At 44.3% G+C, this 25,557-nt stretch overlaps 1 protein-coding gene across 1 annotated transcript; it reads left to right on the top strand.

Annotated features, from left to right (window-relative positions):
• Window positions 1-9: 9 nt before the first annotated feature.
• KBTBD3 (kelch repeat and BTB domain containing 3) lies at window positions 10-25,557 on the top strand. The gene is made up of 3 exons (XM_068266884.1): window positions 10-120; window positions 2,221-2,468; window positions 22,042-25,557. The coding sequence occupies exons 2-3, from the start codon at window positions 2,245-2,247 to the stop codon at window positions 23,642-23,644; spliced, it is 1,827 nt and encodes a 608-aa protein (XP_068122985.1). The 5' UTR covers window positions 10-120; window positions 2,221-2,244; the 3' UTR covers window positions 23,645-25,557.

Below are 25,557 nucleotides of genomic sequence, written 5' to 3'. Positions count from 1 at the left end.
CTGTACTAGAGCTGTCAGCTGTTTGTTTGGCTGTTTAAATGTGACAGATGTAGCGCTGCACTGAGCTCTGTCCTGCTGCATCACTGGAAGGGGAGAGGCTGCACAGCTTACTCTGCACAGGTAACCCCTGTACTGTACTGTAACCTCTGTGTTGTATGGCAGACATTACTGGGTGGGGAGAGGCAGCACAGCTCACTCTGCACAGGTAACCTCCTCTACTGTACTGTACTCTCTGTACTGTATGACAGACATCACTGGAATACCTCCTGTACTGTACCCTCTGTACTGTATGTCAGAAATCACTGGAAAGGGGGGGGGGGGGGGGGGGGAGAGAGGCTGCGCAGCTCACTGCTCACTCTGCATAGGCAACCCCCTGTACTGTACTGTACCTCCTGTACTGTATGACAGACATCACTGGACTACCCCCTGTACTGTATGACAGACATCACTGGGAGGGGAGAGGCAGCACAGCTCACTCTGCACAGGTAACCCCTCTACACTGTACTGTACTGTATGGAAGACATCACTGGGAGGGGAGAGGCAGCACAGCTCACTCTGCACAGGTAACCCCCTCTACTGTACTGTACCACCTGTACTGTATGGCAGACATCACTGGAAGGGGGGAGAGGCTGAGCAGCTCACTCTGCACAAGTAACCCCCCATACTGTACTGTACCCCCTGTACTGTATGGCAGACATCACTGGAAGGGGGGAGAGGCTGCGCAGCTCACTCTGCACAGGTAACCCCCTATACTGTACTGTACTGTATGGCAGACATCACTGGAAGGGGGGAGAGGCTGCGCAGCTCACTCTGCACAAGTACCCCCCCATACTGTACTGTACCCCCTGTACTGTATGACAGACATCACTGGAGGCGGAGGGTGCACCGCTCACTCTGCACAGGTAACCCCCCTATACTGTACTGTATCCCCAGTACTGTATGACAGACATCACTGGAAGGGGAGAGGCTTTACCGCTCACTCTGCACAGGTAACCCCCTGTACTGTACTCTCTGTACTGTATGACAGACATCACTGGAATACCTCCTGTACTGTACCCTCTGTACTGTATGGCAGACATCACTGGAAGGGGGGAGAGGCTGCGCAGCTCACCGCTCACTCTGCACAGGCAACCCCCTGTACTGTACTCTCTGTACTGTATGACAGACATCACTGGGAGGGGAGAGGCAGCACAGCTCACTGGGCACAGGTAACCCCCTCTACTGTACTGTACACTCTGTACCGTATGACAGACATCACTGGAATACCCCCTGTACTGTACTCTCTGTACTGTATGACAGACATCACTGGAGGCAGAGGGTGCACAGTTCACTCTGCACAGGTAACCCCCTGTACTGTATGACAGACATCACTGGAAGGGGAGCAGCTGCACAGGTAACCTCCTGTACCGTACTGTACCCCCTGTACTGTATGACAGACATCACTGGAAGGGGAGCAGCTGCACAGGTAACCCCCTGTACTGTACCCCCTGTACTGTATGACAGACATCACTGGAAGGGGAGCAGCTGCACAGGTAACCCCCTGTACTGTACTGTACCGTACCCCCTGTACTGTATGACAGACATCACTGGAAGGCGGCCAGCTGCACAGGTAACCCCCTGTACTGTACTGTAACCCCTGTACTGTACCCCCTGTACTGTACTGTATTGCAGACAGGGGGTCAGTAGGGTCTAAATTACACACCTGAAAAAAGCATGCAGCTAATCTTGTCAGATTTGTCATAGACCTCAGATCTGCATGCTTGTTCAGGGTCTATGGCAGGCAAAGGATCAGCAGGACAGCCAGGCAGTGTACATTATTTAAAATGAAATAAACCGGTCACCCAATATACAGTATTCCTCTGATTCCATTTATCTGATCTAATTACATAGCAGTCTTACTTCAGTTAGTGAGCTGAGCCTGAACGAATATTACGATAAATTGGACAACTGATAGTTCGGGGCATTGTATTGTTAATGCCCACATTCAGAAAGAGCAGGCCAGCAGCTTATAATCCTATCAGTCATGTTCCCATTATCAAGTTTGCACTGATAGATTTTGTGTAATGCAGCAGAAGCTGATTGGGTCATGGTTTGATTCTCCCTTTTCTAGTTCATGAATGTAACTGTCCAAGGAGAATTACATGAACTGTCAATAAGGACATCATCAAGCTCTTTTATTGGGCATTCACCTCTAATATTTATATTCTGATTTTCTCCTAGTTGGCTTATGCTCATTTAGCTGCCATGGACTGCCCACGAGATACGTCTGGAAGACTGATGTGCAATGGATTTCCTTCCACTGAAAAGAAGTCCATCTCCATGGTGGCCGAGGGCCATGGACAGCAGATCCTGACTGTGCTCCAGAGCTTCAGAGAACAGGGCATCTTTTTTGATTTCACCATAACCGTAAAAGATGAGCTCATTCCTTGTCATCGCTGTGTGCTCGCCGCCAGCAGCGACTTTTTCAGGTATATTCCTCTGATGTAACCAAGGTGTTCATGTACATGCCTCTAATGTTACTCATTGCCCCTTTAATGTAATTCAGGTTCTCAGGCATGGACCGCTAATGTAATTCAGGTTCTCAGGTATGGACCGCTAATGTAATTCAGGTTCTCAGGTATGGACCACTAATGTAATTCAGGTTCCAGGTATGGACCTTTAATGTAATTTAGGTTGTCAGATATGGACCACTAATGTAATTCAGGTTCTCAGGCATGGACCACTAATATAATTCAGGTTCTCAGGTATGGACCGCTAAAGTAATTCAGATTCTCAGGTATGGACTGCTAATGTAATGCAGGTTCTCAGTTATGGACCGCTAATGTAATGCAAGTTCTCAGTTATGGACCGCTAATGTAATTCAGGTTCTCAGATATGGACCTTTAATGTAATTCAGGTTCTCAGGCATGGGCCGCTAATGGAATTCAGGTTCTCAGATATGGACCACTAATGTATTCAGGTTCTTAAATATGCACCTCTAATGTAATTCAGGTTCTCAGATATAGACAGCTAATGTAATTCAGGTTCTCAGCTATGGACCGCTAATGTAATTTAGGTTCTCAGATATGCACCTCTAATGTAATTCAGGTTCTCAGGCATGGACCACTAATGTAATTCAGGTTCTCAGGCTTGGGCCTCTAATGTAATTCAGGTTCTCAGATGTGGACCACTAATGTAATTCAGGTTCTCAGGTATGGATCGCTAATGTAATTCAGGTTCTCAGGTATGGTCCGCTAAGGTAATTCAGGTTCTCAGGCATGGACCACTAATGTAATTCAGGTTCTCAGGCATGGACCACTAATGTAATTCAGGTTCTCAGATATGGACTACTAATGTAATTCAGGTTCTCAGGCTTGGGCCTCTAATGTAATTCAGGTTCTCAGGCTTGGGCCTCTAATGTAATTCAGGTTCTCAGATATGGACCACTAATGTAATTCAGGTTCTCAGGTATGGACTGCTAATGTAATTCAGGTTCTAAGGCATGGTCTGCTAATGTAATTCAGGTTCTCAGATATGGACCACTAATGTAATTCATTTTCTCAGCTATAGACCACTAATGTAATTCAGGTTCTCAGATATGGACCGCTAATGTAATTCAGGTTCCAGGTATGGACCTTTAATGTAATTCAGGTTCTCAGATATGCACCTCTAATGTAATTCAGGTTCTCAGGTATGGGCCGATAATGTAATTCAGGTTCTCCGATATGGACCACTAATGTAATTCAGGTTCTCCGATATGGACCACTAATGTAATTCAGGTTTCTTAGGCTTGGGCCACTAGTGTAATTCAGGTTCTCAGATATGGACCACTAATGTAATTCAGGTTCTCAGGTATGGACTGCTAATGTAATTCAGGTTCTCAGGCATAGACTGCTAATGTAATTCAGGTTTCTTAGGCTTGGGCCACTAGTGTAATTCAGGTTCTCAGATATGGACCACTAATGTAATTCAGGTTCTCAGGCATGGACTGCTAATGTAATTCAGGTTCTCAGATATGGACCACTAATGTAATTCATTTTCTCAGATATGGACCAATAATGTAATTCAGGTTCTCAGGCTTGGACCACTAATGTAATTCAGGTTTTCAGGTATGGACCGCTAATGTAATTCAGCTTCACAGATATGCACCTCTAATGTAATTCAGGTTCTCAGATATTTGCCACTAATGTAATTCAGGTTCTCAGATTTGGACCGCTAATGTAATTCAAGTTCTCAGGTATGGACCGCTAATGTAATTCAGGTTCCAGGTATGGACTGCTAATGTAATTCAGGTTCTCAGGCATAGACTGCTAATGTAATTCAGGTTCTCAGATATGGACCACTAATGTAATTTAGGTTCTCAGGTATGGACCACTAATGTAATTCAGGTTCTCAGGCATAGACTGCTAATGTAATTCAGGTACTCAGGTATGGACCGCTAAGGTAATTCAGGTTCTCAGGCATAGACTGCTAATGTAATTCAGGTTCTCAGGCATGGTCCACTAATGTTATTCAGGTTCTCAGGCATAGACTGCTAATGTAATTCAGGTTCTCAGATATGGACCACTAATGTAATTTAGGTTCTCAGGTATGGACCACTAATGTAATTCAGGTTCTCAGGCATAGATTGCTAATGTAATTCAGGTACTCAGGTATGGACCGCTAAGGTAATTCAGGTTCTCAGGCATAGACTGCTAATGTAATTCAGGTTTTCAGGCATGGACCACTAATGTAATTTAGGTTCCAGGTATGGACTGCTAATGTAATTCAGGTTCCAGGTATGGACTGCTAATGTAATTCAGGTTCCAGGTATGGACTGCTAATGTAATTCAGGTTCTCAGATATGGACCACTAATGTAATTCAGGTTCTCAGGCATGGACTGCTAATGTAATTCAGGTTCTCAGATATGGATCACAAATGTAATTCAGGTTCTCAGGCATAGACTGCTAATGTAATTCAGGTTCTCAAATATGGACCACTAATGTAATTCAGGTTCTCAGGCATAGACTGCTAATGTAATTCAGGTACTCAGGTATGGACCGTTAAGGTAATTCAGGTTCTCAGGCATAGACTGCTAATGTAATTCAGGTTCTCAGGCATGGTCCACTAATGTTATTCAGGTTCTCAGGCATAGACTGCTAATGTAATTCAGGTTCTCAGATATGGACCACTAATGTAATTTAGGTTCTCAGGTATGGACCACTAATGTAATTCAGGTTCTCAGGCATAGACTGCTAATGTAATTCAGGTTCTCAGGCATAGACTGCTAATGTAATTCAGGTTCTCAGGCATAGACTGCTAATGTAATTCAGGTTCTCAGGCATGGACCACTAATGTTATTCAGGTTCTCAGGCATGGACCACTAATGTAATTCAGGTTCCAGGTATGGACCACTAATGTAATTCAGGTTCCAGGTATGGACTGCTAATGTAATTCAGGTTCTCAGGCATGGACTGCTAATGTAATTCAGGTTCTCAGGCATGGTCCACTAATGTTATTCAGGTTTTCAGGCATGGACCACTAATGTAATTCAGGTTCCAGGTATGGACTGCTAATGTAATTCAGGTTCTCAGATATGGACCACTAATGTAATTTAGGTTCTCAGGTATGGACCACTAATGTAATTCAGGTTCTCAGGCATAGACTGCTAATGTAATTCAGGTTCTCAGGCATAGACTGCTAATGTAATTCAGGTTCTCAGGCATAGACTGCTAATGTAATTCAGGTTCTCAGGCATAGACTGCTAATGTAATTCAGGTTCTCAGATATGGACCACTAATGTAATTTAGGTTCTCAGGCATAGACTGCTAATGTAATTCAGGTTCTCAGGCATAGACTGCTAATGTAATTCAGGTTCTCAGATATGGACCACTAATGTAATTTAGGTTCTCAGGTATGGACCACTAATGTAATTCAGGTTCTCAGGCATAGACTGCTAATGTAATTCAGGTTCTCAGGCATAGACTGCTAATGTAATTCAGGTTCTCAGGCATAGACTGCTAATGTAATTCAGGTTCTCAGGCATAGACTGCTAATGTAATTCAGGTTCTCAGGTATGGACCACTAATGTAATTCAGGTTCTCAGGCATGGACCACTAATGTAATTCAGGTTCCAGGTATGGACCACTAATGTAATTCAGGTTCCAGGTATGGACTGCTAATGTAATTCAGGTTCTCAGGCATGGTCCACTAATGTTATTCAGGTTTTCAGGCATGGACCACTAATGTAATTCAGGTTCCAGGTATGGACTGCTAATGTAATTCAGGTTCTCAGGCATGGACTGCTAATGTAATTCAGGTTCTCAGGCATGGACTGCTAATGTAATTCAGGTTCTCAGGCATGGACTGCTAATGTAATTCAGGTTCTCAGATATGGATCACAAATGTAATTCAGGTTCTCAGGCATAGACTGCTAATGTAATTCAGGTTCTCAGATATGGACCAATAATGTAATTCAGGTTCTCAGGCATAGACTGCTAATGTAATGCAGGTTCTCAGGCATGGACCACTAATGTAATTCAGGTTCTTAGGTAGTTAAAGTGGACCTAGACTCAGAACTTCCTCTCTGCGCTAAAAGATATGCAACAACCTATCAACCTACACACCTTTATCTTTGATACAGCTGATACAAATCCTGCAATAAATCTGCAGTCTACCTCCTGCTTTCAAGGAAGCAGACTTATTGTTAACATCTTCACACAGCTGCAGGAAGGATCAAATTACAAGTGGGTATTAGACAGGCTATACTCTCTATAAACATACAGGGTGCATTTCTTTATGCTATTCTCCTTCCTGTACAAAAGTTTAGTTCCACTTTAAAACTACACTGCACTTGCGGCTGCTTAAAGGAGAACTGTAGTGAGAGGTATATGGAGACTGCCATATTGATTTCCTTTTAAGCTATACCAGTTGCCTGGCAGCCCTGCTGACCTTTTTGGCTGCAGTAGTGTGAATCACACCAGAAACAAGCATGCAGCTACGCTTGTCAGATTTTACAAAAATGTCAAACACCAGATCTGCTGCATGCTTGTTCAAGGTCTAGGGCTTAAAGTATTGGAGGCAGAGGATCTGCAGGATAGCCAGGTAACTGGTATTGCTTAAAAGGAAATCAATATGGTAGCCTCCATATACCTTTCACTACAGTTCTCCTTTAAGCCTGATGCAGCTTAGTTTAACGCTGGCAGCTCAAATCCATGGGACGCGATTGAGGGCCGCTGCTGGCATAAAACTCAGCTGTCTTAAGACCGTGCCTCGGTCAGGAGTCGTTTTTATTGGCTCCTGATCCCCTGATCACTGTGAACGAATAACAGTGATCAGGAAGCAGTGAATTAAAAAAAAAGGCTCTTGTCGTTAAAGAGAATCTGTATTGTTAAAATCGCACAAAAGTAAACATACCAGTGCGTTAGGGGACATCTCCTATTACCCTCTGTCACAATTTCACCGCTCCCCGCCGCATTAAAAGTGGTTAAAAACAGTTTTAAAAAGTTTGTTTATAAACAAACAAAATGGCCACCAAAACAGGAAGTAGGTTGATGTACAGTATGTCCACACATAGAAAATACATCCATACACAAGCAGGCTGTATACACCCTTCCTTTTGAATCTCAAGAGATCATTTGTGTGTTTCTTTCCCCCTGCATCTCTCATGCACTGAAGTTTCAGGCTGCTCTTTTCTTCCTGCAAACAGCTTTGCCCTTAGTATGTGAAAGCCCAGCCAGCTCAGAGGACGATTTATCCAGCTTGTAAACGATAAGAGAGAAGAGAGAAGCTGCCCTAATCTAAATAATACACAGGCAGTGTGCAGAGAGGGGCCTGGAGGGGAGAGATGCATCACAGAACCACAACACTGAAGAACTTGGCAGCCTTCCAGACACAGGCTGACAAGTCTGACAAGAGAGAGATAAGCTGATTTATTACAGAGATGGTGATAGTAGAACGTGCTGCAGTAAGCCAGAACACATTAGAATATCTTTTGGAACTTGTAGGATGATAAAAAACAGGATGCAACTTTTGTTACGGAGTCTCTTTAAAGGGGCCAGAGCCTGCGATCTCCAAGTAATTAAAGGGTAACTTCAGCCTACACTAACATACTGTCATTAAGTTACATTAGTTATGTTAATTAAAATAGATAGGTAATATATTCTCTTACCCACCCTGTTTTAAAAGAACAGGCAAATGTTTGTGATTTTATGGGGCAACCATCTTTTTTATGGGGGCAGCCATCTTTTTGGTTGAAAGGAGGTAACAGGGAGCATAAGACACAGTTCCAACTGTCCTGTGTCCTGATCACCCCTCCTATCTGTGCGTGCAAGGCTTCAAATGAGGCTTGGCTAAGAAAAACTAAGTTCTGATGCTGTGAAACTGTTAACGAAACACCAGGCCTTTTCAGTGGTGCTCAGTAGATTTTTAGTCTGGAGGTTCACTTTAAAGGAGTCATTAGTCAGTCACTTTGTGCTACTCCATGAAATATTTACCCGCGCAGACCCTGGGCCGGCGGCTGCGAGTGGAGATGCTGTTTGGGACATGTCGGCTGCAAGGGGCTGGAGGAAGCCCTCGGTAAGTATTTTATGGGGTAGCACAAAGTGACTGATGACTCCTTTGACCATTGTAGCTGAATGGAAGTGACTGACCCGTCCATTGTAGAATCCAGATAATCCGCACACTTCGTATGAACCAAGTTCAAAATTTAATCAGAACATCGTGACACAAGCCATTCCACAAACCAACGATTCATTTCGGGGCCACGCAGGGTCCCCTTTGTCAAGGCAGTAAAACACAGAATGGTGACACGTCCATTGGGCTGCTGCTGGGCTGCTGTGCGTTCGCGCTCCCATGCCGCTCCCTGTTAGCCCGGGGAACAATGAATGGGAATGGGAAGATTCCGGTGAAGTTGCGCGCGCCAAAAAATATGAGGCGTAGCGAGCCAAAAAAAAATGGGTGTGGCCATGGACCAGAATGTTGGTGTGGTCACAGGTGGAGACAAATTTACATGAACTTAGCAATGGTGGGACATTAGAGTAGGACAGTGGTGGCGAACCTTTTGTAGGCCGAGGGCCCAAACTGCAACCCACAAGTCACTTATCTATCGCAAAGTGGCAACAGCAATTTAAACTAAATACAAACTTTTTAACTACTACATGCACATTATGGAAAATCCAAGTTGAAAATAAACTGTGAAGATAAACAATTTCTTCCATCCTACTCCTGAAAAATGTATTCATTTTTTTAGAACCTCCCAGTTTTATTTTCTGTTTTAAAAAGCTAGAAAAGTAGGTTTAAAGAGAATCTGTACTGTAAAAATCTTACATAAATAAAAGAGCAGGTGCCTGTTTGCAGTGGTTCCTCTCAAACGTGACTTGACTGCTGGAATGTTTCTCCCACTTGTTTGCCTTAGCTGCTTGTCTGGGCTTTGAACTAATATTTCTGCACTCACAGCTGTTCACAAGGTCACAGACAGGCTGGGTGTAAGCAGAGACCTTGCCTGTGATTCATACACACAGCACACACACAGAGCATGGAGGGGGCATGCATAACTTCTCCCTATCACAGCAGAAGCAGTGCATTCCTCCCTGGCTCAACAAGGCTTGAAAGAAAGACAAGAAGATTAGATATATTACAGAGACAGTGCAACTAGAAAAGGCTGCAGTAATCCAGAGCACATTAGAACATGTATTGGAACTTATAGGATACAAGAAATAAGGCTGACATTTTTGTTACAGAGTCTCTTTATTGCTATTGTCTCATATGATGATGATTCAGCTTTTCCATAGTCTCGCAGTTAGCAATCATGTGACCCCCAACAAGACAAATTCAGCAATTGTGAGGCCCCCATCAAGACAAATTCAACAATCATGAGGCCCCCAACAAGACAAATTCAGCAATCATGAGGCCCCCAACAAGACAAATTCAGCAATCATGAGGCCCCCAACAAATCATGAGGCCCCCAACAAGACAAATTCAGCAATCTTGAGGCCCTCAACAAGACAAATTCAGCAATCATGAGGCCCCCAACAAATCATGAGGCCCCCAACAAGACAAATTCAGTAACCATGAGGCCCCCAACAAGACAAATTCAGCAGTCATGAGGCACATAAATAGACAGCACTTCACATAAATAGGCAGAATGCCCCCTTAATATGGTAGACACCTCTCACCTGGCTTCTGAATTCTCCTGTACTGGCTGCTGTGCCAGGCAATATTGTTTTTGGCTGGATTGGGGATGACGTGTGGGCTGAAAGGCCTGGCAGTGATGCTGTGGCCGGGCTGGCGGTGATGCTGTGGCTAGGTTGGCTGGCGGTGATGCTGTGATCTGGCTGGCGGTGATGCTGGGCTGTGCTTGGCTGATTGAAGTAAATACTGGCCTGACTGGTGGTGGTGATGCTGTGGCCTTTTTGACAGTGATTCTGGGCTGGTTGGCTGGTGGTGATGCTGGGCTGGCTGGCCTGGATAGTTTAGGTAGTGACAGGTGCCCCCCAGTTTAGGTAACGCCAGGAGCCCCCCAGTTTAGGTAGCACGAGGAGCCCCCCCAGGTTAGGAAGTGACAGGTGCCCCCCAGGTTAGGTAGTGACAGGGATCCCCAGGTTAGGAAGTAACAGGGATTCCCAGTTAGGTAGTGACAGGGACCTTCAGATAGGTAGTGACAGGGACCCCCAGGTTAGGAAGTGACAGGCGCCCCCAGGTTATGAAGTGACAGGGACCCCCCAGTTTAGGTAGTGACAGGGACCCACAGGTTAGGAAGTGACAGGGACCCCCAGGTTAGGTAGTGACAGGTGCCCCCCGGTGAGGAAGTGACAGGGACCCCCAGTTAGGTAGTGACAGGCACCCCCAAGGTTAGGAAGTGACAGGTGCCCCCCAGGTTAGGTAGTGACAGGGACCCCCAGGTTAGGAAGTGACAGGGACCCTCAGGTAGGGACAGGCGCCCCCCAGGTTAGGTAGTGGCAGGGACCCCAAGTCGAGTTAGGTAGTGACAGGGACCCCCAGGTTAGGAAGTGACAGGCACCCCCCAGGTTAGGAAGTGACAGGGACCCCCAGTTTAGTTAGTGACAGGGACCCCCAGGTTAGGAAGTGACAGGCGCCCCCAGGTTATGAAGTGACAGGGACCCCCCAGTTTAGGTAGTGACAGGGACCCCCAGGTTAGGTAGTGACAGGTGCCCTCCGGTTAGGAAGTGACAGGGACCCCCAGTTAGGTAGTGACAGGCACCCCCAAGGTTAGGAAGTGACAGGTGACCCCCAGGTTAGGTAGTGACAGGGACCCCAAATCGAGTTAGGTAGTGACAGGGACCCCCAGTTTAGTTAGTGACAGGGACCCTCAGGTTAGGAAGTGACAGGCGCCCCCCAGGTTAGGAAGTGACAGGGACCCACAGTTCAGGTAGTGACAGGGACCCCCAGTTTAGGTAGAGACAGGCGCCCCTCCCCCCCCCTCACCTTGCAGCGTCAGACCTCAGTATCAGCCGGCGACACGACCAGTTAGAGCGGGCAAACGGACGCACCACGCTCTATATGCAGAAGTGATGTCACTTCCGCATATCAGTGCGGTGTGCTAGGTCCTAGCGCCTGCACTATTGGTCGCTGGCTGATCAAGGTCGGAGTGACGCTGGCAGCGGGGACGGGAGCGGCGGCTAGAGGCTAGAGGGGGGGCAGCGGCGGCCGGACGTGTGGACCCCCGTGACGGCCAAGCAGTTCTGCTGACCCTCTCACTATTTAGACATATACCCTAAACAAGCATGCAGCAGATCAGATGTTTCTGACATTAATTTCAGATCTGACAAGATTAGCTGCATGCTAGTTTCTGGTGTTATTCAAACAATACTGCAGACAAATAGATCAACAGGGCTGCCAGGCAACCGGTATTGTTTAAGAGGAAATAAATATGGCATCCTCCATATTCTTCTCATTTCAGTTGCCCTTTAATATAATTCAGATTCTCAGATATGCACCTTTAATATAATTCAGGTTTTCAGGTATGTACAGCTTATGTAATTCAGGTTCTCAGATTCAGGTTGGACTTGATGGAGGGGTGTCTTTTTTTTTTTTTTCAACAAAACTAACTATGTAACTATGTTTGTGACCCATCCATGATATTGACAGGGGCAGCTCACCTGCCTTCCAATTGGTGCAGAGGATGTGTCTCAGCCAGGCAATATAGAGTTAAAGGGAAGGTCTGAGCTAAAGTGTTTTAAAGAAAATCTACTTACCTGGAGCTTCCTCCAGCGCCTGGCAGCCGTCCTGTGCCTTTGCCGTAGCTTAGCTCCACATCCAGCCGGTGGCCTGGGGACCCCTCTGGTGCAGATGTCAACCTCGCCAGGTCAGCATCTATTGTGCCTATGCGAGAGCCACTGGCGGTCGCGCTGACGTAATCTGGAATGCACTGCGCAGGCTACCAGGGGCTGGAGGAAGCCCTGGGTAAGTAGATTTTTTTTTTAAACAGCTTGCATCTTTCCTTTAAAAAGGCACTGAAGCGAAAAAAAATGATGATATAATGATTTATATGTGTAATACAGCTAAGAAATAAAACATTAGGAGCAGAGACATACTGTAAGTCTAATTTTGTTTGAGTTAAGAAACTCCAGTTGTTATCTATGCAAGAGAGCCATTAAAGAGAACCCGAGGTGTGTTTAAAGAATGTTATCTGCATACAGAGGCTGGATCTGCCTATACAGCCCAGCCTCTGTTGCTATCCCAAACCCCACTAAGGTCCCCCTGCACTCTGCAATCCCTCATAAATCACAGCCATGCTGTGCGGCTGTGTTTACATCTGTAGTGTCAGTCTCACCTGCTCCCCCGCCTCCTGCAGAGCTCCGGTCCCTGCCCCCATCCCCTCCCTCCAATCAACAGGAAGGGAAGGGATGCAGGCGGGGACTGGAGTTCTGCAGGAGGCGGGGAGAGCAGCAGACTGACACTATAGATATAAACACAGCCAGCTCTGACAAGCTGTTTGTCAGCAGCGTGGCTGTGATTTATGAGGGATTGCAGAGTGCAGGGGGACCTTAGGGGGGTTTGGGATAGCAACAGAGGCTGGGCTGTATGGGCAGATCCAGCCTCTGTATGCAGATAATATTCTTCAAACCCACCTCGGGTTCTCTTTAAGCTCCACCACTTTCAAAGTCACAATTAGCTGGTGCACACCAGAGCTGTTCTGAAGCGTTTTTTAAAACACTTGCAGGGGGAAAACCGCTTGGCTAAAGAAAGTGAATGGGATGGTGCACACCAGAGAGGTTCGTTTTTTTCACAAACGCAAACTCAGGGGCTGCAGCATTCTTTAGATTTCTGAGGCGTTTCTGCCTCAATGTTAAAGTATAGGAAAGTGGAAAATTGCTCTGAAAAACGCTAGATCAGAGCGGTTTTCCAAGCGTTTTTGTTACAGAAGCTGTTCAGTAACAACTGTACTGTAACAATATTTGAAATCTGCTACACAAAAATGCTCCAAAAAAACTCTAGGCATTTTTAGAAAACGTCTCTAAACATACCTAGAATCGCTCTGAAAACTGCTTCAAATACCTCTAGCGTTTTGCAGATCTGCTAGAGGTTTTTGGTGTGCACTGGGCCAGAGAGATCTGTCTTCTGGAGCTTGTTATCTCAGCCTTCAGGCACTGTATTGTTTGTTTTTCAGCAGAGGAAAGTTCAAAAGTTCTCTAGCCTGCTCTGTAAAATCATTTAGAATACTGAGTAGTGTGTAAACTGCAAATATTAGAGGATGATGCAATGTATAAAAAAACAAAACAAAAAACTATATAACTGAAAATATAAATATAAGAATATTGTCTTTGCTACCAGTGTTCTAGTAATTATCCGTACTGCACAACCTATTCATTATATCATATATTTTTTTGCGCTTCAGTATCTCTTTAAGGAAAAAAAATAGTTTGTGTTCCAGTGGGTGGTGAGAGTCAATAAAGAAATACAAGTCTGTGCAGGTAGATTTCCTGTAGACTTTTTTGGCCATGTACTGTGTCCTCCCTGACGGCCATGATATACATTAGGGCAGATTTAATGAGACTGCTGCCAGGAAGTCCAAGCAAATCTGGTACTGATGTTGAACATTGGCTCAGACTGACCAATCAGATTCTTTTATGTAGACGTTTGCTCCATTTTTGCCCCAGTTTTCCTTGCACTGCCATACAGTACAAGAAGGCTACTTTGTGGCTTTGTGCATTTTTGTGAAATTAAAGAGCCAACGTAACAACATGAAGTAGAATGTAATACATTAATCAAGATAAAATAATTATCTTAGTTTTAGCACCAGAAACACTTCCTATTTATTGCTGTATATTAGTTATGCAGCCTTCTGACCCATAACACTCTGGGAGATCAGGTGTTGTTTCTGCTCACTTCTGCTTAAACCCACAACAAACAAACATTGTGGTGCACCTGCCAGCAGTAAAAATGTTGCCATCTGTGATACATTTAAGAATGTTAATCACAGAGGAATTTTTTTTACAATGGTAAAACATTGACTAAATCATTTATAAGTGAATATTGTAAAATATAAGCAATTTTACGTTAGAGTTTTAACATTATTATCTAAACTACTGTACAGTAAAGCAACCACAAGATGTCACTGTCTATAAAGTGCTGCCATGATCTCTATGGTATTGTGATTTCCTGTATTCTCTCTGTGTTCCTCTCTGTTCTGTGTAAGCTGCATTACCTGATGCTGGCGTATGATTCATCTCTGCATGTTTTTTCTTCAGTAAAAATCTATCTTGTTATACCAGGTGCCTATCTGTGTGTATAGACCTCTTTGTTCCATCATTTTAGTCATTCAGGCTGGGTCCACATATTGTAGGACATAGCGTGAAAAAGTAGCGTTTTAGGATGGTGCATTAGCGATTTTCTATTGCATTTTACTGCTTTTTTGGTGCGTTTTGCTTTTTTTTTCTTTTTTACGCAGATGCATTTTTCAAGCGTTTTGCGTGCGTTTTAATGCGTTTGCGGTTTGCTAAAGTGCGTTTTGTATGCATTTTTTAAAATTTATTCAAATCACTAGGAAGACAACAGGAAGTGGACACACATCAAAGATCTTTACTTTTGAATTAAAAACGCATGAAAAACGCAATGCATATGTGTTACTATAGACATTTATTATGCGTGTTTTGGCAGCCATGCTGCATAATACAGTGGTTTGCAAAAGTTTTCGGCCCCTTGAAGTTTTCACATTTTGTCATATTACTGCCACAAACATGAATCAATTTTCTTGGATTTCCACGTCAAAGACCAATACAAAGTGATATACTGGTAGGTGAACAAAGGCGCCAGTAGAATAAAAGTACATAAAAATTTTTTAAAAATTGCTGGGAGGAAGTGGTGGACTTGCCTCCGTTAAAGCAGACACCAAGGACTGTGATTAAATAAATAAATACACATTTATTGAAGATACCACAAGGATGCAAATCAATAACTGCAAAGTGGGGTGTGCGTAATTATTCGGCCTCCTTTGGTCTTAGTGCAGTCAGTTGCCCATAGACATTGCCTGATGAGTGCTAATGACTAAATAGAGTGCACCTGTGTGTAATCTAATGTCAGTACAAATACAGCTGCTCTGTGACGGCCTCAGAGGTTGTCTAAGAGAATATTGGGAGCAACAACAACATGAAGTCCAAAGAACACACCAGACAGGTCAGGGATAAAGTTATTGAGAAATTTAAAGCAGGATTAGGCTACAAAAAGATTTTCAAAACCTTGAACATCCCATGGAGCACTGTTCAACGATCATTCAGAAATGGAAGGAGTATGGCACAACTGTAAACCTACCAAGACAAGGCCATCCACCTAAACTCACAGGCCGAACAAGGAAAGCGCTGATCAGAAATGCAGTCAAGAGGCCCATGGTGACTCTGGACGAGCTGCAGAGATCTACAGCTCAGGTTGAGGAATCTGTCCATAGGACAACTATAAGTCGTGCACTGCATAAACTTGGCCTTTATGGAAGAGTGGCAAGAAGAAAGCCATTGTTAACAGAAAAGCATAAGAAGTCCCATTTTCAGTTTGCCACAAGCCATGTGGGGGACACAGCAAACATGTGGAAGAAAGTGCTCTGGTCAGATGAGACCAAAATGGAACTTTTTGGACAAAATACAAAATGCTACGTGTGGTGGAAAACTAACACTGCACATCACTCTGGTGGTGGCGGCATCATGCTCTGGGGGTGCTTCTCTTCACCAGGGACAGGGAAGCTGGTCAGAGTTGATGGGAAGATGGGTGGAGCCAAATACAGGGCAATCTTGGAAGAAAACCTCTTGGAGTCTGCAAAAGACTTGAGACTGTGGCGGAGGTTCACCTTCCAGCAGGACAACGACCCTAAACAGAAAGCCAGGGCAACAATGGAATGGTTTAAAACAAAACATATCCATGTGTTAGAATGGCCCAGTCAAAGTCCAGATCTAAATCCAATTGAGAATCTTTGGCAAGATCTGAAAACTGCTGTTCACAAACGTTGCCCATCTAATCTGACTGAGCTGGAGCTGTTTTGCAAAGAAGAAAGGGCAAGGATTTCAGTCTCTAGATGTGCAAAGCTGGTAGAGACATACCCTAAAAGACTGGCAGCTGTAATTGCAGCAAAAGGTGGTTCTACAAAGTATTGACTCAGGGGGCTGAATAATTACGCACACCCCACTTTGCAGTTATTGATTTGTAAAAAAAATGTTTGGAATCATGTATGATTTTTGTTCCACTTCTCACGTGTACACCACTTTGTATTGGTCTTTCATGTGGAATTCCAATAAAATTGATGCATGTTTGTGGCAGTGATGTGACAAAATGTGAAACACTTCAAGGGGGCAGAATACTTTTGCAAACCACTGTATGCAACACTATCAGCGTCTGCAGAATGCTTACTGAACAAACGCAGTGAAACGCAGCTTCTTCTGCGTCCCATAGACTAACTAACGTTGCTGCATAAAACACAGTGTTTCCCACTACGCTAGTGTGTCTGCTATGTGTGCACCCAGCCTAAGTTACATTCAGTAAAGTCCCTCTTTAATGTTTTTAATCTACTGAATTAATATATTTGTAAAAAGCTGTATTTCAGGTTTTAACTTTGATTCATGTGTCATACCTGACATAACATACCTGAATCAGTGAGGATAATTGTCATTGCCTTAATTTGAAAAGGAACTGTAGTCAAAATACCATATTGAATAATATAGCATTTTTTTTACAATATTCATCTATAAATTATTTAGTCAATGTTTGCCCAATGTAAAATCTTTCCTCACTCCAATTTACTTTTTGAAATCAATCCTAGGGGGCAACATTTGTATTCCTGTCAGGTGGAGCTCTGAGGAAGTTTCTTTTCCTGAGAGTTCTAAAGCCAGCAGAAAAGATCTCTGATCTCCCAGAATGCTCGGAGGGGAGGGAAAATCCTGCAAAATACACAGCCTAGGCTAAGCATCACTGAGAGGGTGGGGCTACATACCAATATATAGCTATATAGAGCTATAGAAAGTGTTTTTAATGCCTAAACAAGGAAAATTACCATAAAAGTGGGTATCCTGAATAATTTCCTGTATTTTACCATACGTCACTACAGGGCCTCTTTAACCCTCCTGGCGGTATGAAACATTCCGCCAGGAGGCAGCACAGCAGTTTTTTTTTGTTGTTGTTTTTTTTTAAATCATGTAGCGCGCCCAGGGCGCGCTACATGATAGCAGCGCACGGGGTCTGGGGGGGGGCCACGCGCCGCAACGGATAGCGGCGATCGGGCGCGGGGCGGCGGCGATCAGTGTGCTGGCGCAGCTAGCACAGTGCTAGCTGCGTCCAGCAAAAAAAAATTATGTAAATCGGCCCAGCAGGGCCTGAGCGGCACCCTCCGGCGGCTTACCCCGTGTCACACACGGGGTTACCGCTAAGGAGGTTAAAGTACACCTGTAACAAGAACAAAACAGCCACTTACTAGCGATGTTCTCGCGAGTAAATCTGAGTGCCTAATCACTTGAATTGGTGGTTTAAATGAGCATTAATTACTGCAGATGTGCGGCGGGGATATAAGGGATTATTTACCCATAAATCCACATCCTCCCTGCGCTTCAAATACCTTGCATGCGTCCTATTGGATGCGTTGCAAGCCTCGTTGCCTTGAAGAAGGAAGTACGGATTGCCGAGGCTTGCAACGCGTCCAATAGAATGCGTGCAAGCTATTTGGAGCACAGGGAGGATGCGGATTTATGGGTAAGCATGGTGGCATAGTGGTAAGCGCTCTCGACTTGCAGCACTGGGTCCCTGGTTTGAATCTCAGCCAGGGAACTATTTGCATGGAGTTTGTATGTTCTCCCCGTGCCTGTGTGGGTTTTCTCCAGGCACTCCGATTTCCTCCCACATCCCAAAAGCATACAGATAAGTTAATTGGCTTCCTCCTTAAAAAAAAAAAATCGTCCTAGACTACGATACATGCACTACATGATACATACATAGACATATGACTATGGTAGGGACTAGATTGTGAGCCCCTCTGAGGGACCGTTAGTGACAAGACTATATATACTCTGTACAGCGCTGCATAATATGTCGGCGCTATATAAATAAATAAATAACCCCTTATGTCCCCGCCGCACACCTGCAGTAATTAGTGCTTATTTAAATCACCAATTCAAGTGCTTTAGGCATCCCTAGTACTTACCTCAGGAGGAGAAAGCCTCAGAATCCGAATGAAGTTTCCCTGTCCTCTTTAACCACTTCGGGACCGGCCGCCTAACCCCCCTTAAGGACCAGGGCATTTTGCGGTGGAGGGGGGTGCGCGCGTTTGGGGGGGGTCGGGCGGCCGGATCCTGTCTGTGGTGTGCTGGGCTGTGTGTCCCCCATGGAGGCAGGTGTCTCCCCTGTAGCTGGAAGCCATCACTCACCTTCCAGGCTCCAGCGATGAGCCGCAGAAGCCACCTCTTCTCCAGCCGGCATCTCCGCTCCAAATGACGGTCGGGTCGCGGTTTGATGACGTCATCAAGCCGGGACCCGGCGCTGATGTCAGACGGAGCAGAGATGCCGGCCAGAGCGGAGGGGGGCGCCGATCGTGGCTGGAACAGCAGGGAGGCGAGTGGATCCTCTTCTTTTCCCCCTGCCGCTGTCAAAGTGATCACTACGATCCGACGGCGATCGTAGTGATCACGTGATCAGCAGCCATACGCGATGGCTGCTGATCACTGAGGGGAGATGCCAGCTGTCATATGACAGCTTAATCTCCCCTCTCGGGTGGCACGATCGCGTCGGGAGCGGTTCTTTAGTGCGGACGTTGAATCAACGTCCGGTCAGAACAGTACCACCACCTGCCGGACATTGATTCAACCTACGGCGGTCCCCAATAGGTTAACCTTGGGAATCCAATGCTGGTTTCCCCGACAAGAGCAACAACACTGCGCGGTAGAGGCACCTGCACCGTAGAGCGTACCCGAATTAGGCTCAACTATCTCTTCTGGTGCCCAGTCGGAAAGCTTCTATTGCGCCTGTGCTGGAGCCCAAAAGGTAAATATTGCCATACGTGGAGTTCAAACAGCTGTCAGCGATGGATCCAGGAGGCTGAAGTAGACAGGGAAAGCCTCGTTAGGATCCAGAGGCTTCCCCCTCCCGAGGTAAGTACCCCCCACGGAATGTTTTTTTCATTACAGATTTCCTTTAATATATTCAGAGCCCCTTTACTCTGTTGTACATAAAGGATCTTCCAAATGTTTGCTGTAGTGTTTGTAGTTACATCCCTAGTCAATTCCTTGAGTAAGAAGAGTAAAGGATGAGCAGTGATTCTCGGAGCAACCTAATACAGTTATTTTCCAATAAATAACAGGTTCAGAGTTTTCTGTAAAATGAAACTACTGTTCTAATCCTCCCAGAGCCGGAGTAATTGCAGAACACTCAGGAAGTTTTCAGTCTATATTCAGACTGTGCTAAAAATAGTTCATAACTCAGATGACACCACTAGATTCTTAGAAATACAGTTAAGAAGCGTTTGGTCCTGGAAGGAGTTGAGGCAGTAGTGGCATCAAGTTTCAATGCCTGACCAGGGCAGAGCCCAAACAAGATGACCTTACCATCTACTGTAAATTAAGCTGTGACGCTCAATTGGAGTTTAAAAGCCACAGCTTTATTACAACATTTACATATTATACAACAGTAATAATCAAAACATTAGTTAAAAGGCACAACTGTGCTCTGTAGGTCTTTTGAAATTGCCCTTGTTTTTTTTTGCCTTTGTAAATACCACCGTACCAGCCACCAACCTTCGGTTTCCATTATATCATTATACATTACGCCATTAATTCCATTATTGTCATTACATTATTTCATTATACTAGCTCGGTGGGTACCCGGGCCGGGCCGAGGCGAGAGAGGCTCCAGCCTCAGGGCGCAGTGTAGGAGGGGGCGCACAACTCACTCAGATATCATTCCCTTGTGTTTGAAGCAGAGAGAAGTAAGAAAAGGGGATACATGGCAGTGACTGCAAGCAAGATATCTAGAGATTAAGGTGTTGTGGGCGGGGGGGGGGCTACAATCCAGTTTTACTATGGTTGCATCTGCCAGTGATCTACAGGCCCTTATTCAATTTACTATTGCTCCTGAGTTTTCTCCTAGGAGATAATATTTAATCTTCTGTTTGAAATAATTTCTTCAGCGCTCTTTAATTGACAAGTTACCAAAAAGTAGGAGGGAAAGCACTGGTGGTTACAAAGGCGTTTTATGTGGAAATACCACCTAGGAGAAGACTTAGGAGAAAAAGTGAATTAAATATGGGCCATTGACTTCAGCATATGATACATTTCCAAACAATATCAGATTCGTTATTTATCTGGAGCCTAGAATCTCAATGTGTAGTATGTGTACCCCAGGGGGTACATATGATGGGTCCAAGGGTTACTCAGGCTTGGTGTAGTTAAATGTCGAGGCCGGGTCAATGTGAAAGGAGCCGGGGAAGGGGAGGGGGGAGTGGAGGACGTAGTCTGCATCAAAGGAAACATTATGGAGATAAGTATGTGAATTGCTTAATTACTGTTTGTCACCTTATTTTACTTTAAGTATTTATATAGCAGCTACATCTTCCGCAGCGCTGTACAGAGTATATTGTCTTGTCACTAACTGTCCCTCAGAGGGGCTCACAATCTAATTCCTACCAGAGTCATATGTCTATATCCGTGTAGTGCATGTATCATAATCTAGGGCCAATTTAGGGAAAGCCAATTAACTTATCTGTATGTTTTTGGGATGTGGGAGGAAACCGGAGTGCCCAGAGGAAATCCACACAAACTCCTTGCAGATGTTGACCTGACTGGGATTTGAACTGGGGACCCAGCACTTCAAGTCGAGAGTGCTAACCACTACGCCACCGTGCTGCCCAAAATATTAAAAAAATGATGTGAAGGGATAAATATAGCAGTTGAGTTGCTGAGTCCATATGATGGTGGGGAAGAGTGCACGGGGAGGAGGGCCCTGCCAAATAGGCTTACAATCTAACGGGTGGGGGAGGAGGGACACATAAGCAGAAGTGTGGTATACAGTATGTCTAAGGTAGGGGGTGGAGCTATGGCAGGTAAGTAATGGTGAACAGATGGGTCTTTAAGGCCTGCTTGAAAGTAGGGTTGAGCCTGATGGGGGGAGGGGGGGTGTTCCATAGAGTAGGGGTTGCTCTGGAGAAGTCCAGGAGCCTTGCGAGTAAACAAGTGATGCGAGGGGTGGACATCCGTAGAGTGTTGAGGGAGTGGAGAGAACAGGTTAGGGAGTATTTCTATCATACTGTATATAGAATTTATATTGGACGACAACCAAAATGTATGAAGGGGAGTTTGGCTGGGTGGATTTGTTTGCCAGGCAGAGCAGTTTAAGTGTAATTCAGAGAGGGGCGGGGAGCCAGTGATGGGACTTGCGTAGTGGAGCAGATGAAGAGGAGTGGCGGGCGGAGTGAATGAGCCTGGCAGCGACGTTCATAACAGAGAGATGTACCTGTATATATGAAAATGTTATAATGCATGTTGTTTAGAGACTTTTTCTTTCTTGTTTTTAACAGCCTAGTAATAGCTATTTCTTATTAGCTGCAATTTGTTTTTATAGTAGCTTTAATATTTCTTACAGATATCATTTTGCTTTGCCAGGGCTATGTTTGAAGTCAACATGAAAGAAAGAGATGGTGGAAGCGTCAACATCAGCAATTTGTCCACAGAAGCAGTGAAAGCGTTCCTTGATTACGCTTACACGGGCAAAGCGGAGATCACTGATAGCAACGTGGACATGTTCTTTCAGATGTCATCCTTTCTTCAGGTACCTCTGCTTGCTAAGGCGTGCAGTGATTTTTTAATAAGAATGATTGACGTTCATAACTGCCTGCAGCTGTTGTCGATCTCAGACAGCTATGGCTCCCCACGTCTCTTTGACCGTGCCTTACAGTTTACCCTCCACAATTTCCCACCGCTGACGCAATCTGTGGACTTCCTGGAACTGAACGTTGGAGTTCTAGAAAAATGTCTCCAAAGTGAGGAGTTAAACGTCCCCGATGAAGAGTTCGTGTTGACGTCTGTTCTGGATTGGACGAAGCATTGCTTGGAGGAGCGGGAGAGATTTTTTGCTCAGTTAATGAGTAACGTCAGATTACATCAGTTATCTCCGTCCACATTGCAAAAGCTGTTGGTCTCTGAAGAGCAGCTATTAAAAAGCACAAACTGCTTATCCAGAGTCAATTCAGCCATAAAATGCCTTGAACATTCTGGTGGGTTGTTTACAGATGCTCGTATTTCCACAACAGAGAAATATATCTTTGTCCACAAAACTGCAGAGGACGGAGAAAGACAATACACGTTTTGCTACAGCATCAAAATCGACAGATGGACTGAACTTTCACAAATGCATATCACTGATCTCCCAGGCTCTAGCTTATCCAGCTTTGGAGAGAAGCTATTTATTACAGGAGGATGCACGGGTAGCTGTTGCCGAGCGGTAAGGCTTCATATTGCTGAACCTCACCATGAGGCCACCGATCAAACTTGGTGCTATTGCCCCTTAGGCAATAATTCTTTTTTAGTACCACCCATGAGGAACCCGAGGACAATGCATACATCTGTCATGGCCCTTAATCAGTTATTTGTAATTGGAGGGAAAACCAAAGGACCACAAAACATCCGGAGTCTTCTTGATGTAGAAACTTATAATCCTCTCACTAAGGAGTGGAAAGCCGTTGGCCCATTGCCTAGAGGAATCTACTACCCAGAAGCGAGCGCGTGCAAGTCAATTATCTATGTACTTGGGTCTGAAGTTGAGATGACGGATGCCTTTAACCCGTCCTTAGACTGCTTTTTTCAATACAATGCAGAAACAGATCAGTGGTGTGAACTTGTAGCAGAATTTGGCCAGTTTTTCCACGCAACGTTAATCAAGGCAGTGCCTGTGAATAACACACTGTATATCTGTGACCTGTCCACGTACAAAGTCTACAGCTTCTGTCCGGATACTTGTGTGTGGAAAGGGGAGGGGTCTTTTGAGTGTGCGGGATTTAATGCTGGGGCTGTCGGTATTGAAGATAAAATCTACATCCTGGGAGGGGACTATGCTCCTGACGAAATCACAGACGAAGTGCAAGTCTACCACAGCAACAGGTCGGAGTGGGAGGAGGTTTCTCCAATGCCACGAGCTCTAACAGAGTTTTACTGTGAAGTCATTCAGTTCAATAAGTGCAGGGATCCATGGGGAATGAGTTATCTTTAAAGGGGAGCTCTGGAAAATCTCCCCAGATTGTCCACTGAATAGAAATAACATTTGTCATTTTTACCATTTAAAAAAATTGGTTTTTGAGAGTTATTAACTGCAGAAGTTTTAAATATTTGCTGGCCAACTCACCCCATTTGAATGAGTCAGGAGATAACTAGAGAAACTATCTGCTTTAAAAAAAATCTTATTAATTTTAAATATTACCAACTGAGCCTAAAATTGAACAAGAAAAGTTTAATAGCAGCCAGGTTGTTAAAGCAGACCTCCAGTGTAAAATTACATAGTCAATGGGTCTTCTATAAAGTTATAATTACGTGCCATGCCTTCTACTTGTGAGTCACTTCCGAAGCTCCATGTCCAGCACCTTCCGGTGCATAGCCCCGTCTCCATGTTAAAAAATACTGTGGTGTTTTCTATATTTCAGCAGGGAGCGGGGCTTTTTGCTGGAAGCTGGCGGAAACAGAGCTCTGGGAGTGATTCACAAGAAGAAGACCCGGCTGGTAAATATAACTTTATGTGTCAGTCAGGTGTGACCATGTGACAGCAAAAAAAGGAATAACAATAGATTGCAGACTACATTTTGTGAGTTACAGTATTTGTGTGTGGTGGTCTGATATTGGTCATGGAAAAAATCTGAAGACACAACAAAAAAAAAACTTTAATGACTTACTGTACAAGATTTCTTTGCAAGCTTTCGAAATATGGTTTCCAACCATATGATTCTGATCCAGTTTTGACGAAGAAGAAACCTAAAGTTTCAAAAGCTTGCAGGGAAATCTTGTACAGTTAGTCATTACCGGTATCACCTAAACAACTTTTGTTGCTATGTCTTTGGATTGAGTTACAGTAGAAACCTTATGCCTGCTTGAAGAGGTGGGATTTGTAGTTCACAGTAGTAGGTGGTGAGGAACTGTAATACCTCAATCTGAAAATGGAAGCTAGTAGAGTACTACAGGTCTATATGGATAGGTGCTCAGCTGCAGGTAAATATAGCTGCTTATTGACTTTTCAATAAAAAAAAAATCAGTTTCAAAAGAAAGTCCTACTAATTAACATGGATGCTTTGAGAATCGGCCTTGCTAAACTTTGGACTTTCTTAAGGTGGCCACACGCCATACAATTTTTTAAATATCTGTTCAATTTAAGAATTGCAATCAATTTTTCTGACTGATTGTAACATTTCAAAAATATGACCAATGTACCACACACGTATGTTCAATTTTTCCCCAATTATGATAAAAATTATTGGAAACTCTGACAAAATTACTACGGTGTGTATATTAATAAATTGACAATCTAACACACACCATACAATCTGTAGAAAGATTGAAGAAAAATATCTGGCATTCTGGATCGATAAAAATCGAAGAAAACGGGAAATCCGATCGTATTTTTCAGTCGAATGAAAAAAGCTTTTGATTTTTTTCGGGAGATCCGATCGTTTTTATCGAATTGCCGTAAAATCGGATCATTTTATTGTATCGTGTGTGGCCACCTTTAGGCTTCTTAGACAACTGAGCTTTGCACAAGACAACATTCCCCAATAGGAGGTATAAACTAAACCTTCTATAAAATCAACTGAATCTTCATGATATGCAGTGTTCCAAAGACAGAAATGACATCATTTTAGTTTATAAGCGATGAGGAAATGGTATCCAAACATTAATTGCCATATGTGATATAATGAGGGGGATACGCTTTACTAAAGACATTGCCCAGCTAATCCATTTTTTAAACAATATTCCCTCTTTCCCCTACCAGTGTAATATCAGATCGCTTTGAATAGGGAAATACTTTCCTTGGGCTTCCTGAGTCAATTATTATTATTTTTTTTCTTTCTGTATACCCTGGTAAATGTGGAATGTATTTCTATAAAGCAAATCTGAAGTGAAAATAAACTGATGAGATAA

This window comes from Hyperolius riggenbachi, chromosome 2 (assembly GCF_040937935.1).
Source record: "Hyperolius riggenbachi isolate aHypRig1 chromosome 2, aHypRig1.pri, whole genome shotgun sequence".
Classification (NCBI taxonomy): Eukaryota; Metazoa; Chordata; class Amphibia; order Anura; family Hyperoliidae; genus Hyperolius; species Hyperolius riggenbachi.
Note: the sequence above shows the minus strand (reverse complement) of the source record. Positions and strands in the feature narration are given on the sequence as shown.

Excerpts from the sequence above, each read along its gene's own strand:
- KBTBD3 (XM_068266884.1), top strand. The coding sequence starts at position 2,245 with ATGGACTGCCCACGAGATACGTCTGGAAGACTGATGTGCAATGGATTT. Across the intron at positions 2,469-22,041 it reads GCCAGCAGCGACTTTTTCAG|GGCTATGTTTGAAGTCAACA; the intron begins GTATATTCCTCT and ends TTGCTTTGCCAG.